Raw genomic sequence first — 18602 nt, 5'->3', positions numbered from 1 at the left:
AACCCAGGAGGCGGAGCTTGCAGTGAGCTGAGATCCGGCCACTGCACTCCAGCCTGGGCGACAGAGCGAGACTCCGTCTCAAAAAAAAAAAAAAAAAAAAAAAACACAGGGGTTGCAATACTAGTCTCAGATAAAACAGACTTTAAACCATCAAAGATCAAAAGAGACAAGGCCATTACATAATGGTAAAGGGATCAATTCAACAGGAAGAGCTAACGATCCTAAATATATATGCACCCAATACAGGAGCACCCAGATTCATCAAGCAAGTCCTTAGAGACTTACAAAGAGACTTAGACTCCCATACAATAATAATAGGAGACTTCAACACCCCACTGTCAACATTAGACAGATCAACGAGACAGAAAGTTAACAAGGATATCCAGGAATTGAACTCATCTCTGCAGCAAGCAGACCTAATAGACATCTACAGAACTCTCCGCCCCAAATCAACAGAATATACATTCTTCTCAGCACCACATCACACTTATTCCAAAATTGACCACATAATTGGAAGTAAAGCACTCCTCAGCAAATGTACAAGAACAGAAATTATAACAAACTGTCTCTCAGACCACAGTGCAATCAAACTAGAACTCTGGACTAAGAAACTCAATCAAAACTGCTCAACTACATGGAAACTGAATAACCTGCTCCTGAATGACTACTGGGTACGTAACGAAATGAAGGCAGAAATAAAGATGTTCTTTGAAACCAATGAGAACAAAGATACAACATACCAGAATCTCTGGGACACATTTAAAGCAGTGTGTAGAGGGAAATTTATAGCACTAAATGCCCACAAGAGAAAGCTGGAAAGATCTAAAATTGACACGCTAACATCACAATTAAAAGAACTAGGGAAGCAAGAGCAAACACATTCAAAAGCTAGCAGAAGGCAAGAAATAACTAAGATCAGATCAGAACTGAAGGAGATAGAGACACAAAAAACTCTCCAAAAAATCAATGAATCCAGGAGTTGGTTTTTTGAAAAGATCAACAAAACTGATAGACTGCTAGCAAGACTAATAAAGAAGAAAAGAGAGAAGAATCAAATAGACGCAATAAAAAATGATAAAGGGGATATCACCACCGACCCCACAGAAATACAAACTACCATCAGAGAATACTATAAACACCTCTACGCAAATAAACTAGAAAATCTAGAAGAAATGGATAATTTCCTAGACACTTACACTCTCCCAAGACTAAACCAGGAGGAAGCTGAATCCCTGAATAGACCAATAGCAGGCTCGGAAATTGAGGCAATAATTAATAGCCTACCAACCAAAAAAAGTCCAGGACCAGATGGATTCACAGCTGAATTCTACCAGAGGTACAAGGAGGAGCTGATACCATTCCTTCTGAAACTATTCCAATCAATAGAAAAAGAGGGAATCCTCCCTAACTCATTTTATGAGGCCAACATCATCCTGATACCAAAGCCTGGCAGAGACACAACAAAAAAAGAGAATTTTAGACCAATATCCCTGATGAACATCGATGCAAAAATCCTCAATAAAATACTGGCAAACTGGATCCAGCAGCACATCAAAAAGCTTATCCACCATGATCAAGTAGGCTTCATCTCTGGGATGCAAGGCTGGTTCAACATACGCAAATCAATAAATGTAATCCAGCATATAAACAGAACGAAAGACAAAAACCACATGATTATCTTAATAGATGCAGAAAAGGCCTTTGACAAAATTCAACAGCCCTTCATGCTAAAAACGCTCAATAAATTCGGTATTGATGGAACGTATCTCAAAATCATAAGAGCTATTTATGACAAACCCACAGCCAATATCATACTGAATGGGCAAAAACTGGAAAAATTCCCTTTGAAAACTGGCACAAGACAGGGATGCCCTCTCTCACCACTCCTATTCAACATAGTGTTGGAAGTTCTGGCTAGGGCAATCAGGCAAGAGAAAGAAATAGAGGGTATTCAGTTAGGAAAAGAAGAAGTCAAATTCTCCCTGTTTGCAGATGACATGATTGTATATTTAGAAAACCCCATCGTCTCAGCCCCAAATCTCCTTAAGCTGATAAGAAACTTCAGCAAAGTCTCAGGATACAAAATAAATGTGCAAAAATTACAAGCATTCTTATACACCAGTCACAGACAGACAGCCAAATCATGAGTGAACTTCCATTCACAATTGCTTCAAAGAGAATAAAATACCTAGGAATCCAACTTACAAGGGATGTAAAGGACCTCTTCAAGGAGAACTACAAACCACTGCTCAGTGAAATAAAAGAGGACACAAACAAATGGAAGAACATACCATGCTCATGGATAGGAAGAATCAATATCGTGAAAATGGCCATACTGCCCAAGGTAATTTATAGATTCAATGCCATCCCCATCAAGATACCAATGAGTTTCTTCACAGAATTGGAAAAAACTGCTTTAAAGTTCATATGGAACCAAAAAAGAGCCCACACTGCCAAAACAATCCTAAGTCAAAAGAACAAAGCTGGAGGCATCATGCTACCTGACTTCAAACTATACTACAAGGCTACAGTAACCAAAACAGCATGGTACCAGTACCAAAACAGAGATATAGACCAATGGAACAGAACAGAGTCCTCAGAAATAATACCACACATCTACAGCCATCCGATCTTTGACAAACCTGAGAAAAACAAGAAATGGGGAAAGGATTCCTTATTTAATAAATGGTGCTGGGAAAATTGGCTAGCCATAAGTAGAAAGCTGAAACTGGATCCTTTCCTTACTCCTTATACGAAAATTAATTCAAGATGGATTAGAGACTTAAATGTTAGACCTAATACCATAAAAACCCTAGAAGAAAACCTAGGTAATACCATTCAGGACATAGGCATGGGCAAGGACTTCATGTCTAAAACACTAAAAGCAATGGCAACAAAAGCCAAAATTGACAAATGGGATCTAATTAAACTAAAGAGCTTCCGCACAGCAAAAGAATCTACCATCAGAGTGAACAGGCAACCTACAGAATGGGAGAAAATTTTTGCAATCTACTCATCTGATAAAGGGCTAGTATCCAGAACCTACAAAGAACTCAAACAGATTTACAAGAAAAAAACAAACAACCCCATCAAAAAGTGGGCAAAGGATATGAACAGACATTTCTCAAAAGAAGACATGCATACAGCCAACAGACACATGAAAAAATGCTCATCATCACTGGCCATCAGAGAAATGCAAATCAAAACCACAATGAGATACCATCTCACACCAGTTAGAATGGCGATCATTAAAAAGTCAGGAAACAACAGGTGCTGGAGAGGATGTGGAGAAATACAACACTTTTACACTGTTAGTGAGATTGTAAACTAGTTCAACCATTATGGAAAACAGTATGGCGATTCCTCAAGGATCTAGAACTAGAAGTACCATATGACCCAGCCATCCCATTACTGGGTATATACCCAAAGGATTATAAATCATGCTGCTATAAAGACACATGCACACGTATGTTTATTGCAGCACTATTCACAATAGCAAAGACTTGGAATCAACCCAAATGTCCATCAGTGACAGACTGGATTAAGAAAATGTGGCACATATACACCGTGGAATACTATGCAGCCTTAAAAAAGGATGAGTTTGTGTCCTTTGTAGGGACATGGATGCAGGTGGAAACCATCATTCTCAGCAAACTATCGCAAGAACAGAAAACCAAACGCCGCATGTTCTCACTCATAGGTGGGAACTGAACAATGAGATCACTTGGACTCGGGAAGGGGAACATCACACACCAGGGCCTATCATGGGGAGGGGGGAGGGGTTGCATTGGGAGTTATACCTGATGTAAATGACGAGTTGATGGGTGCAGCACACCAACATGGCACAAGTATACATATGTAACAAACCTGCATGTTATGCACATGTACCCTAGAACTTAAAGTATAATAATAATTTTTAAAAAAGAAAAAAAAAAAAGAAATACATTCTGTAACGTAGTAGCTTCCATAGGTAATGATTCCTCTGATGGATCTGGGTAAAGTAAATTAAAAAGTGTAAAAACTGGCTGGAAAGGATTCATGATTCTAGGTGCTATTATGAATATTCAGGACTCATGAGAGGAGATCAGAATATCAACAGGAGTTTGAAAGAGGTTGATTTGACCCTCATGGATGACTTTGAAGGGTTCAAGGCTTCAGTGGAGGAAGTTATTGTAGATGTGCCCCTAGCAAGAGAAGTAGAAATAGAAGTAGAGCCGGAAGATGTGACTGAATTGCTGTAGTCTCGTGATAGCAGGGATAAGGATTACTTCTTATGGATGAACAAAGAAAGTCATTTCTTCAGGATCTACTCCTGGTGAAGATGCTGTGCACATTGTGGAAATCAATGATTTAGAATATTCCATAAATAGAATTGATAAGGCAGTGGCAGGATTTGAGAGGAGTGACTACACTTTTGAAAGAAGTTCTACTGCGGGTAAAGTACTATCAAACATCATCACATGCTACAGATAAACTTTTTGTGAAAGAAAAGTCAATCAATGTGACTCTTCATTGTTATCTTAAGCAATTGCGGCCGGGCGCAGTGGCCCATGTCTGTAATCCCAGCACTTTGGGAGGCTGAGGCGGGTGGATCACGAGGTCAGGAGTTTGAGAGTAGCTTGGCCAACATTAGTGAAACTCCATCACTACTAAAAATAATAATAATAAAAATTAGCCTGGCATGGTGGTGCACACCTGTAATCCCAGCTACTCAGGAGGCTGAGGCAGGAGAATTGCTTGAACCCAGGAGGCAGAAGTTGCAGTGAGCAGAGATTGAGCCACTGCACTCCAGCCTGGGCAACAGAGGGAGATTCCATCTCAGAAAAGAAAAGAAAAAAGAAATTGCTACAGCCACCCCAACTTTCTGCAATCCCTCCTTGATTAGTCAGCAGCCATCAACATTGAGGAAGACCCCCTATCAGCAAAAAGATTACTCACGGAAGGTTCAGATGATTGTTAGCTTAGCTTTTTTTTAGCAATATTTTTAAATTAAGGTGTAGTACATTTTTTAGACATGATGCTATTGTATACATAATAGACTAGAGTATATAGTATTAACTTGTTTTTTGGGGTTTTTTTTTGAGATGGAGTCTCTCTTAGACACCCAGGTTGGAGTGCTGTGGTGCGATCTCGGCTCACTGCAACCTCTACCTCCTGGGTTCAAATGATTCTCCTGCCTCAGCCTCCCGGTAGCTGGGTGTGTACAGGCGCCTGCCACCACGCCCAGCTAATTTTTAAAAATTTTTAGTAGAGACCACCATATTGGCCAGGCTGGTCTTGAACCCCTGACCTCAAATGATTCACCTACCTCGGCCTCCCAAAGTGCCGGGATTACAGTCGTGAGCCACCGCACCCGGCCAACATAACTTTTATATGCAGTGGGGAACCAAAAAAGTTGTGTAACATGCTTTATTGTAGTGGTGTGGAACTGAACCCACAGTATCTCTGAAGTATGCCTATGTTTCTATTTTGAATTATTGATTTATAGATTTTATTTTATTATCTTTTTGTATATTTGTTGTAATACATTTAGTTAAGATTATTTATGTAAACTATCAGTAAACAGACAACCTACAGAATGGGAGAAAATATTTGCAAACTATGCATCTGACACAGGCCTAATACCCAGCATCTATAAGGAACTTAAATTTACAAGAAAAAAACAACCCTATTGAAAGGACATGAACAGATACTTTTCAAGACATAAATATGGCCAAGAAGCTTATGAAAGAAAGTTCAACATCACTGATTGTTAGAGAAATGCAAATCACCATAATGAGATACCACCTCACACCAGTCATAATGGCCATTATTAAAAAGGCAAAAAATAACAGATGCCGGCAGAGAGGAGAAAAATTTCCATTTTCCTATTGGAAGTAAGCAGCAATACGGAACTGAGTATCTCAGCCTTATTAAGTATGTAAACTTTCACTTATTCTCCTTGTTTGAGCCAGTTTATTTTCCCTGTATTCTTCTGCCTGGTGTCCCTGACTCTAGAGTCTGTCTGGTTCCATTTCTCCAGAAGCAGAGAGTAGTCTCCCATCTTCTCTAGGGAGTGATAGGCATCTCATAGCACAATGCAGGCAATTGTTTGCCTTATAGACTTCCATTCAGTTCTCTTGTTTTTTAGGGCCCCTGTTCATTCCCACTTTTCGTGGTACATGATTTCTCAGCCTTTCTTTAGTTATATAGTAGGAACTTGCTTTTTGACATCTTCGTCTGCAGGCACATGGGTTTCAGTGTTCTCAGTTCTTCTGTTAGGTAACAGTCCTTTCATCTTCTTCCATCTGCTAAAATTATGTTTAAATCTATCATCCATTGTTGTCTGTTATGGCCTTTGTCTTCGTTGGTTTATGCCTTTTACATGATACTGTAATATTAGTGCACTTTTGGATAGAATCCAAGCTAAACTCATGTATTTATTATACCATATTTAACCTCAACTTCTTATTATTTTTTTTCCCTCTGCTCACTATATTTGCCCCTATACAAGTAACCTAGGTGGGCCTCTCCAGTTTTATGTTCCAATTCTGTCATCCAGTTTTTAACCTTCCTATTGGTTCTTCTCATTTTATTGATTATTGCAGTGTTCAGAACAATTTTATTTGTTTACACTGGATATATAATACATACTCATGGAGCAGAACTTTTTATTTTTATTTTTTGATGATTATTATTTTTTTTGAGATGGAGTCTCACTCTGTTACCCAGGTTGGAGTATAGTGGCACGATCTTGGTTCATTGCAATCTCCGCCTCCCGGTTCAAGTGATTCTCCTGCCTCAGCTTCCCATGTAGCTGGGACTACAGGCACGCGCCACCACGCCCGGCTAATTTTTGTATTTTTAGTAGAGATGGGGTTTCACTATGTTGGCCAGGCTAGTCTTGAACTCCTGACCTCATGATCCATCCGCCTCGACCTGCTGGGATTACAGGCATGTGCCATCGCACCCAGCCAGAACAGACCTTCTAAAGTAGAAAAGGATGTATTTTGAAAAGTAATTATTCTCTTACACATTTTTCCTGTCTATGGTGGCACCCCCAGTATCATTTTCCTTTGAGCTATTCTATTTTCAAACATTTTTATTGAAACTCCTTTAAACTGATATATTAACTTGTGAATGTCATCTTTATGCTGTTGAATTTTCTCATGTAAAATCCTTTAATGCCTTTTGTCTTAGTTTCCTAGGGCTGCTGAAACAAAATACCACAAACTTGGTAACAGAAATAACAGGAATTGGCCAGGCATGGGCCACCACTTTGAGAGGCCGAGGTGGGTGGATCACCTGAGCTCAGGAGTTCGAGACCACCCAGGGCAACATGGTGAAAACCCATATCTACTAAAAATACAAAAAAATTAACTGGGTGTGGTGGTGCACGCCCCTAGTCCCAGCTACTCGGGAGGCTGAGGCAGGAGAATCGCTTGAGCCCCAGAGTTGAAGGTTGCAGTGAGCCGAGATTGCACCACTACGCTCCAACTTGGGCTACAGAGTGAGAATCTGTCTCTAAAAAATAAAAAATAAAAAAAAAATGTTCTCACAGTTCTGGAGGCCAGAAATCTAAAATCAAGGTGTCAGTAGGGCCATACTCCCTCTGAAACCTGTAGGGAAGGATTCTTCCTTGCCTCTTTCAGCTTCTGGTATTCCCAGACATTCCTTGGTTTGTGGCAGCAAAACTCTACTCTGTCTCTCCATCTTTGCATGGCATTTCTTCTGTGTCTCTTGTCTCTTTGTGTAGCATTCTTTTTGTAAGAACACAAGTCATATTGCATTGGGGCTTCTCTTATTCCAGTTTGACCTCATCTTAACCTAATTTCATCTTCAGTGACCCTATATCTAAATGAGGCCTCATTCTGAGGCACGAGGAGTTAGGACTTCAATTCAATTCAATTCAGTCCATAACACCATTCCATTTCTTCAAGTCTATGTGTTCATTTTAAAGTTTTCTTCGTATGGTTTTTGGACATTTTAAATTTTTGTATATTTTTCATACTTTTTGTTGTCATTATAAATGTAGTTTTTAATTCTATAATTTCTGAATATAGTCAGCCCTTTCTATCCATGCTTTCTGCAATTACAGATTGAAAATATTCAGGGGAAAAAAGCAACAAAAAATAACAATACAACAATAAAAAAATACAAATTTAAAATTATAGTATAACGATTTACATAGCATTTATATTGTATTAAGTATTATAAGTAATCTGGAGATTAAAGTATATGGAAAGATACGTATAGGTTATATGAAAATGCTTTATCATTTTATGCAAGGCATTGAGCATCCATGGATTTTGGTATCCATGGGAGGTCCTGGAACCAGTCCCCAGTAGATAATGAGGGATGACTGTAGTTGTTTGTATATGAAGGTTTTTAAAAATGAATATTGATTGATATGTAGTGAATTTCTTACTTTTCATAATTGTTCAGATGACTTGATTTTTCAGGTAAACAGTTTTGTTTCTGACAAATAATGTTAATTTTCATTTTCTTTTCCTTTTTTTTTTGTTTTGTTTTGTTTTTTGAGACACAGTCTTATTCTTTCTCCCAGGCTAGACAGCAGCGGTGATCTCTGCTCACTGCAACCTTGACCTCCCAGGTGATCCTCCCATCTCAGCCTCCCTAGTAGCTGGCACTACAGGGGTGCACCACTACGCCAAGATAATTTTTGTATCTTTGGTAGAGATGGGGTTTTGCCATGTGGCTCAGTCTGGTTTTGAACTCGTGGGCTCAAGAGATCTGTTTGCCTCAGCCTCCCAAAGTGCTAGGATTACAGGCATGAGCCACTGCACTCACGCCTTTTAATTAAGAGGGGCAAACTCTTTTCTTAATTTTCATACCTCTGATTTATTTCTCTTATTTAATTGTACTACCTAGTACTGCAATGAGTGGTGACAACAACTCATCTTTTCTTATTTCTGACTTTAATGTGAATGCTTCTGAATGTTTTCCATTAAGTAAAGGGCTGGTGTTTGGGCTGTACTGTAGTTTATTCTCAAATTAAATGTTATTTGTTCCTATTTTATATAAAGGATTTTTTAATGAAAAATAGATAGAGTTTTATGATCTTAATATCTACAGAATTGATTACTTGACTTTTCCATTTTTTTAAATGTCATTACTTGACATTTTCATTAATGTATTTACTTTTAGTAATATACTTTCTATTATTGAAACATATCCCTGGAAAAAATGGACTCAAATATGATATATCTTATATGTAATGTACTTCTGGGTCACTTTTTTCCTTTTGGGTCATTTTGATGTTTTACATAGAATTTTTACATTGGTTTTCATAAATGAAATTGGATAGTTTCCTTTTTTGGTGTGTCATCTTTGTCAGGTTTTTGTATTAATATATTTTTTTCATATACAAAAACATTGGGAATTTTTCTATTTTTTCTTTCAGAACATTTTAGACAGCACAGGAGTTGTTCTTTAAATCTGTTAGAATTTTCATGTGAATCTCTGGGTTTTTCCTGTTTTGTTTTAGGGTATTACTTTTCATATTTCTTTTCATTTTATGAAAACGGATTTAGATAAGTTTTCTGAATCTTGTAGAGTCAGTTTTGGTAATTTACAATCCAGAAACGTTTAGATTATAAAAATGTATTTTAATAGAGTCCTGCAAAATGATCTTATAGGTTTTAGCTTCCTGTTTTTGTTTTTTCTCTGTAATTATTTCTTCTTACTTTATTTGTACATTCTGCATCTCCTATTTACCAATTTGTTTTCTATCAAATCCTTTTTTAAAGCAATCAAAGCTATTTGTATTTATAAATACATGCCTCCACTCATACTTCCTTTCCTGAATTTCCTTCTCAAAACTTCAGAGATAAGAGATATATGCACTTGAAAATTTTTTAGTAGTGGGAGACTGGGGCTTAAACCAATAATCAGTCCCATAATTGCAATTTTTTTTTTTTTTTTGACGCGGAGTCTTGCTCTGTGCCCCAGGCTGGAGTGCAGTGGCGCGATCTCGGCTCACAATTGCATATTTTTCAAAATGTTCTTCATATTACGATATTGGAAAAAAAATTGTAAGTGATATTTATTTTCAATCTGTTTTAGGAGAAATATGGGGAGTTGATGAGCATCAGAAAAACCAGGACAGACTTTTGAGACAAGTTGAAGTTAAATTCCAGAAAACACTGACTGAAGAAAAAGGCAATGAATGTCAAAAGAAATTTGCAAATGTATTTCCTCTGAACTCTGATTTTTTCCCTTCCAGACACAATCTCTATGAGTATGACTTATTTGGAAAGTGTTTAGAACATAATTTTGACTGTCATAATAATGCTAAATGCCTTATAAGAAAGGAACATTGTGAATATAATGAACCTGTGAAATCATATGCTAACAGCTCATCCCATTTTGTCATTACTCCCTTTAAGTGTAATCATTGTGGAAAAGGCTTCAATCAAACTTTGGACCTCATCAGACATCTGAGAATTCATAGTGGAGAAAAGCCCTATGAATGTAGTAACTGTAAAAAAGCCTTCAGTCACAAGGAAAAACTTATTAAACATTATAAAATTCACAGTAGGGAGCAGTCTTACAAATGTAATGAATGTGGTAAAGCTTTCATTAAAATGTCAAATCTCATTAGACATCAAAGAATTCATACTGGAGAGAAGCCCTATGCATGTAAGGAATGTGAGAAGTCCTTCAGCCAGAAATCAAATCTTATTGATCATGAAAAAATTCACACTGGAGAGAAACCTTATGAATGTAATGAGTGTGGAAAAGCATTCAGCCAGAAGCAAAGCCTCATTGCACATCAGAAAGTTCATACTGGGGAGAAACCTTATGCATGTAATGAATGTGGTAAAGCCTTCCCTCGAATTGCATCTCTTGCTCTTCATATGAGAAGTCATACAGGAGAAAAACCTTATAAATGTGATAAATGTGGTAAAGCCTTCTCTCAGTTTTCCATGCTTATTATACATGTTAGAATTCATACAGGTGAAAAACCCTATGAATGTAATGAGTGTGGAAAAGCCTTCTCTCAAAGCTCAGCCCTTACTGTACATATGAGAAGTCACACTGGTGAGAAACCCTATGAATGTAAGGAATGCAGAAAAGCCTTCAGCCACAAGAAAAACTTCATTACACACCAGAAAATCCATACTAGAGAGAAACCTTATGAGTGTAATGAATGTGGGAAAGCTTTTATACAGATGTCAAATCTTGTTAGACACCAGAGAATTCATACTGGGGAAAAACCCTATATATGTAAGGAATGTGGGAAAGCCTTTAGCCAGAAATCCAATCTCATTGCTCATGAAAAAATTCATTCTGGAGAGAAACCCTATGAATGCAATGAATGTGGTAAAGCCTTCAGCCAAAAGCAAAACTTTATTACACATCAAAAAGTTCATACTGGAGAGAAACCTTACGATTGTAATGAATGTGGTAAAGCCTTCTCTCAAATTGCATCCCTTACCCTTCATTTGAGAAGTCATACAGGGGAAAAGCCTTATGAATGTGACAAATGTGGTAAAGCCTTCTCTCAGTGCTCACTGCTTAATTTACATATGAGAAGTCACACAGGTGAGAAGCCCTATGTATGTAATGAATGTGGGAAAGCCTTCTCTCAAAGAACTTCCCTTATTGTGCACATGAGAGGTCATACAGGTGAAAAACCCTATGAATGTAATAAATGTGGAAAAGCCTTCTCCCAAAGTTCATCCCTTACTATACATATACGAGGACATACAGGTGAGAAACCCTTCGACTGCAGTAAATGTGGAAAAGCCTTCTCTCAAATCTCATCTCTTACCCTTCATATGAGAAAACATACAGGTGAGAAGCCCTATCACTGTATTGAGTGTGGCAAGGCTTTCAGCCAAAAGTCACACCTTGTTAGACACCAGAGAATTCATACTCATTAGAAACCCTATGAATACTGTGAATATGGCAAAGCCTTCTGAAGGAATTAACACCTCATTGCACGTTACATGATCACTTCCAGAGTAGAAAACTATGAATGTGGGATAGCCTTCTGAAAAAGCCACAAATTTATGAAACATTAGAGAATTCTTCCAAGGTGACAAATTATATAATGAAAAAGCTGATTATCAGAAACTTTCAGCAGACATCTTACTGATAATATTTAATCAGAATTCTCATTGAAATCTGAAACAAGGTATCTGCCATCAGCATAACAACACAATACTTGAGCTCCTAGCCAATGTATTAAGTAAGAAAAACAAGATTGGGAAAACCAAGTATCAATGAAGAACTATAAAAATAACTTATACAAAAAATAGTTAATTAGAAAACATGTTGATAGAAAAATCTAAGAATAAACACAACAATGAATTGAGGTCTTCATCAAGTTATAAAACATGTTGAAAGGCACCTGAAAAATGATATTTTGTCTGAAAAGACTTGACATTGTAAAAATAAAATTTCTCTCCCAAATCGCTAAGTTTAATATACTTCCACTTGAAGTTTACATCAGTTTTATTTTAAGGAACTTCACAAACTTATCCAAAAATTTTATGTGGAAAAGTAAAGAAACACAAATAGCTGAAACAAACTTGACAAAGCAAATAGAGAAGACACACTCTATTATTAGATATATACTTATTTAAAGCTGTTGTCATTTAAACAATGTATTACTGAGTGAATAAATCAAGCAGTAGTAAGATAGCATCGATACAAAAATCCAAGAAGATACAGGAATTCTGTGTATGACAGTGCTATTGAAATCATTGGAGAATGAATGGCTTATTTAATAAATGGAAGGTTCACAGGAGAAAACTTTTAGCTTTCTACTTTATCTCATATACAAAAATAAAATCCAACCAAAGACCAGAATATAAAAAGCAAAATTCTAAAACTATGATGAAAGTAGAACCTATTACTTTAGGGTAACAAGATTTCTTTAAAAACACATAAACGGCCGGGCGCGGTGGCTCAAGCCTGTAATCCCAGCACTTTGGGAGGCCGAGACGGGCGGATCACGAGGTCAGGAGATCGAAACCATCCTGGCTAACACAGTGAAACCCCGTCTCTACTAAAAAATACAAAAAACTAGCCGGGCGTGGTGGCGGGCGCCTGTAGTCCCAGCTACTTGGGAGGCTGAGGCAGGAGAATGGCGTGAACCCGGGAGGCGGAGCTTGCAGTGAGCCGAGATCCGGCCATTGCACTCCAGCCTGGGCGGCAGAGCGAGACTCCGTCTCAAAAAAAAAAAAAAAAAACACATAAACATGGAATAGTCCATTGAATTTTGGTGTGTTGGCTCACAGGCACCCACAAATGTACACAAAGAGATATCACTGTGTTCCTGAATCATGGTTTGTATTGCCCAAAATTGGATATAACAAATTTTTATCAATTGTGGAATAGATAAGTGTGATCATTTCTGTGACAAAATACAGAATTTAGAGAGAAACAAAACCTACTTATAGTTATATGGATAGATTACACTATATAATATTGAGAGAAAAAAATTTAAATACACAACGGAACACAGTATAACATTTGTATAATTTAATAAGATCTTGCAAAGAACAGTACTATGTATTGGTCATGGATCCATATACGACTTGGTTGCCTTTTGTGATGTGGGAAAGGTTTGATGGGAGTTCTTATATTTATCTGTAATATTTCTTTAATAAAAGAGTGAAAGCAGGCCGGGCGCGGTGGCTCAATCCTGTAATCCCAGTACTTTGGGAGGCCAAGACGGGCGGATCACGAAGTCAGGAGATCGAGACCATCCTGGCTAACATGGTGAAACCCCGTCTCTACTAAAAATACAAAAAACTAGCCGGGCGTGGTGGCGGGCGCCTGTAGTCCCAGCTACTCGGAGGCTGAGGCAGGAGAATGGCGTAAACCCGGGAGGCGGAGCTTGCAGTGAGCCGAGATCGCGCCACTGCACTCCAGCCTGGGTGACACAGCGAGACTCCGTCTCAAAAAAAAAAAAAAGAGTGAAAGCAATTTTGACAGTGGTGATAAATCTGGTTGTCCAAATTAATGTTACGGGTTTTTCATTTTTTTTCTTGCCTTTATTTTCCTAATTTCCCTAAAATAAGAATCAAATGGGTGGGGGAAACCTGGGCCTGGAGAAATAATTTTAAAATGGAATTTTATTCTTGATCAGATACTAACATTTATAGAAGATTCTCTTTACACAAAACATACCTAACAAGATATTATTTTGTTTACTGTCTCTTCATGTTAATTGGAATAATAAAATCAGCAGTATTTTAGCATTTATTTGAGGCCAATTTTTAATTTTAAACAAATTTTTTTCTAGTTGAAAGGAGTATAGAAACAAAACAATTGGCCGGGCGCAGTGGCTCAAGCCTGTAATCCCAGCACTTTGGGAGGCCGAGACGGGCGAATCACGAGGTCAGGAGATCGAGACCATCCTGGCTAACATGGTGAAACCCCGTCTCTACTAAAAAAATACAAAAAACTAGCCAGGTGAGGTGGCGGGCGCCTGTAGTCCCAGCTACTCGGGAGGCTGAGGCAGGAGAATGGCATGAACCCGGGAGGCGGAGCTTGCAGTGAGCTGAGATCCAGCCACTGCACTCCCGCCTGGATGACAGAGCCAGACTCCGTCTCAAAAAAAAAAAAAAAAAAAAAAAAAAAAAAAGAAACAAAACAATTATTATTGGGATAATTGGCTATCCATTTGGGGGGGAAAATCCACCTTCATTTGGGTTGGTTTTGGAGTGAGGGAAAGAGACCATTCATGCATACTGTAAAATATAGTTTACATTCTAATATGTCAAGCCAAGAATAGTTACCAGTGTTGGAGTAGGAGCAATATCTATAGATCTCAACAAAGCTTTCTTTGTTTCTGGATCAATAAATGGGGATGCAGATGCTGGTGATTTTATGTATGCCAGGTAAGGCCCAGTGGAGGTGAAAAATTCACTTCATTCTGTTCCACAGATGTTTTATATTCAGGCCTTTCAAATATTTGTGTTGCTGCCAGGTACAGTGGTGGCTCACGCCTGTAATCCCAGCACTTTGGGAGGCCGAGGTGGGCAGATCACTTGAGGTCAGGAGTTCATGACCAGCCTGGCCAACATGGTGGAACCCTGTCTTAACTGAAAATACAAAAATTAGCGGCCGGGCACGGTGGCTCAAGTCTGTAATCCCAGCACTTTGGGAGGCCGAGACGGGCGGATCACGAGGTCAGGAGATCGAGACCATCCTGGCTAACACGGTGAAACCCCGTCTCTATTAAGAAATACAAAAAACTAGCCGGGCGAAGTGGCGGGCGCCTGTAGTCCCAGCTACTCGGGAGGCTGAGGCCGGAGAATGGCGTAAACCCGGGAGGCGGAGCTTGCAGTGAGCTGAGATCCCACCACTGCACTCCAGCCTGGGTGACACAGCGCGAGACTCCGTCACAAAAAAAAAAAAAAAAAAAATTAGCTGGGTGTGGTGGCACGCGCCTGTAATCTCAGCTATTTGGGAGGCTGAGGTACAAGAATCACTTGAACTCAGGAGGCAGAGGTTGTAGTAAGCCGAGATCGCGCCACTGCATTGCAGCCTGGGCAACAGAGTGAGACTCCATCTCAAAAAACAAAAAAACAAATATGTTGCCTCCAATTTCATTTTCTGTGAATAGTCTATTCATATATTAAGTCTGCTTTTTTCTACTGGAACTTTAAAAAGTTTTTCTTAGAAATAATTATAGATTTGTAGGAAGTTATACAAATAATACCCTATATAGTACTATTTAGTTCTTGTACCCCACACCTCATTTCTTCTAATGGTAACACCTTATATAACAGTACAATATCAAATTTGACATTAGTACAGTCCACAAACATTACCAGTTTTATGTGCACTTGTGTATGTGTCTGTACAGTTCTATACAATTTTATCTCATGTACAGATTAGTGTAACTACCACTCCCAATAGTCAATATATAAAACTTTTAATACCCCAAAGATCCCTTGTTCTATCCATTTATAGTCATACCCATCTTCCTGTCCTCTCCTCACTCCCCATCCCTAACCCCTGGCAATTACTAATCTATTCTCTATCTCTCTAGTTTTTTTAATGGATTTTTTTCTTAATTTTTGTGTTGTAATATATTCTGGACACAAATCCTTTGTCAGTTATTTGCATTCTAAAAATACTGTTTTGTTTTCAGTTTATTTCAGACACAAAAATTTTTAAGCTGAATGTGAAAATTAGTCTATGATACATTTTGAGTTAACTTTTCATGAGGAATAAAATTTAGGTCAAGATTCATTTTTTGGATGTCTACTTGTTACAATGCTATTTGCTGGAAAAAAAAATAGTGTTTCTCCATTGAATTGTTTGGCCTACTTGTGTGTTTCTGAATGCTCTTTTCCAAAAATCTATGCATCTATCCCTCTATCAATGCCACACTGTCTTGATTACTGTAGGTGTATACTGATTGCTCTCACTTTATTATTCTTTCTCTTTTCTTTTTTTTTTTTTTTTTTTTTTGAGGCAGGGTCTCACTCCTGTTGCCCAGGCTGGAGTGCAACAGTTCAGTCATAGCTCACTGCAGCCTCAACTTCCCAGAATCAGATGATTCTCCTAACCAAGTAGCTGAGACTACAGGTGTGTGTCACCACACTCAGCTAATTTTTGTATTTTTAGTAGAGATGGTTTTGCCATGTTGCCCAGGCTGGTCTCAAACTCTTGAGTTCAAGGAATCCTCTGGCCTTGGTCTCCCAGAATGCTAGAATTACAGGCGTGAGCCACCACACCTGACATATTTTCAAAATTTATTTATCTATTCTACTTTCTTTACTTTTCCATATAAATTTTGGATCAGCCTGTCTATGTTTTCAAAAGCCCTGCTTAAATTTTGATAGAAATTGCATTAAGCCTTTATTTCACTGTGGCAGAATGGAAGTCTTTACTATACTGAGCCTTCCACTCCATAAACACAATATGTGTCTTATGTAAGTCTTCTTTGATTTCATCAGTTTTAATCATTATTTTGTAATTTTTAGCTTTTGTAAACGTATTAGATTTAAACTTAACTGCTTCACTGGATGTGTGTGTTGTGATATTCTTGTTTGTAAATTCCTTTAGATTTTCTACGTAGAAAATAATATCATCTATAAATGGGGCCGGTTATATTTTGTTCTTTCAAATCTATATGCTTTCTTTTTACTTTTCTGGTGTTATAAATTGTCAGCAAGCTTCTGGAATGGGATTTTAAAGCTGACTTATGGGAGAAAATCAGTTAGCAATCATCAAAGGCCAAAACATAAAAGGCAATAAAACATAAAAGGGGCACCCGGGAGACAGTACATGGGTGACAGGGTCATTTGTACCCCAAACCTCAGCATCACACAATATGCCCAGGTAACCTGCACATGTACCCCCAACTCTAAAATTTTTTTAAGAGATGATATTTAAAGGAGAAATGAGATTGCCCTATACTACAGTAACAGTCACTTGTACAGATAGAATTCCATTGTTTTTATCCCTAAAGTGGGCTGAGTTTCAAAGAACCTAATTGAGATAGGTAATCTGGGTGGAGCTTTGCTCCCATCAGCCAACAACAGGAAGGATCAGTTGTGAATACTGTGGCATCTAACCAGAGATTCCTTCCTGGAATCCCAGTTGAAAAAACAGTGACCAGGTAATTAAGGTCTCTATCAGTTCTGGAACTCCCGACCTCAAGTGATTAACCCGCCTCCGCCTCCCAAAGTGCTGGGATCACAGGCATGAGCCATGTTCTAACAGTTCTATCCATTCTATCAGTTCTAATCATTTTCTCTTGAGCCATGTACACGAATCCAAGAAAGTCTCTTTCTCATGTGTAAGCTCCACAACACAATAAGGGTACCACAGGGGTACACATGGACATAAAGTTGGGAACAACAGACAATGGGGACTACTGGAGGGAGGGATGGAGTGGGATAAGGGCTAAAAAACTACCTACTGGGTACCATGCTCACCACCTGGCTGACAGAATCATTTGTACCCCAAACCTCAGCATCATGCAATATATCCATGTAACAAACCTGTACATGTACTCCCCGAATCTAAAATAAAAGTTAAAAAAAAAAAAAGTTAAGGTACAACAGCAAAGATCAAAACTGATTCCTGAAGTCAACCTTGTGATTTTTGCAGGTGTGGTCCATTGTATGTTCAGGGAAACAGGAATTAAAGCAGCAGTAGGGGGTGAAGTGGGAATCAATTTTAGGTCTAATATATGGCACGAAAAGAACATAGGTAATTTTAATAAAATTCTAACTAGAATAGGGTGGTAGAATCCATGTGCTTTTATAAAATTAAATGAGACCCAGCACGGTGGCTCACACTCGTATTCCCAGCACTCTGAGAGGCCAAGGTGGGAAGATTGCTTGAGCCCAGGAGTCCCAGACCAGCCTGGACAACAAGTCAAAACCCTGTCTCTACAAATTAAAAAAAAAAAAAAAATAGCTGGACATGGTGGTGCACAACTGTAGTCCCAGCTACTTGGGAGGCTGAGGTGGAAGGATCAGTAGAGGCTGGGAGTTCAGTGAGTTCGAGGCTGCAGTGAGCTATGGTCATGCCACTGCACTCCAGCCTGGACAAGAGAGTGAGACCCTATCTCTAACAGTGAGAATATAAAAATTAAATTAAATGACGAGAGCCACAACCAG

At 38.4% G+C, this 18602-nt stretch overlaps 1 protein-coding gene and 1 long non-coding RNA gene across 36 annotated transcripts in view; one reads left to right on the top strand and one right to left on the bottom strand.

The window, feature by feature from the left end:
• Positions 1 to 13638, top strand: part of ZNF569 (zinc finger protein 569) — a 107991-nt gene extending 94353 nt beyond the window's left edge. For 29 of the 35 annotated variants that reach the window (XM_077982406.1, XM_077982404.1, XM_077982425.1 and 26 more), the window contains one exon: positions 10066 to 13638. In XM_077982406.1, the coding sequence (XP_077838532.1) occupies positions 10066 to 11888 (1823 nt within the window). In that variant the 3' untranslated portion in view covers positions 11889 to 13638. The remainder of the gene's footprint in view (positions 1 to 10065) is intronic. The other 6 variants (XM_077982413.1, XM_077982411.1, XM_077982414.1 and 3 more) reach the window with 1 other exon arrangement.
• A 1883-nt stretch (positions 13639 to 15521) lies between these two features.
• Positions 15522 to 18396, bottom strand: LOC144337473 (uncharacterized). Its single transcript, XR_013410637.1, has 2 exons — positions 16572 to 18396; positions 15522 to 16358 (listed from the first exon to the last, which is right to left on the bottom strand). It is a non-coding gene; the product is annotated as an uncharacterized LOC144337473 (long non-coding RNA).
• Positions 18397 to 18602: the final 206 nt, after the last annotated feature.

This window comes from Macaca mulatta, chromosome 19 (genome assembly GCF_049350105.2).
Source record: "Macaca mulatta isolate MMU2019108-1 chromosome 19, T2T-MMU8v2.0, whole genome shotgun sequence".
Lineage (NCBI taxonomy): Eukaryota > Metazoa > Chordata > Mammalia > Primates > Cercopithecidae > Macaca > Macaca mulatta.
Note: the sequence above shows the minus strand (reverse complement) of the source record. Positions and strands in the feature narration are given on the sequence as shown.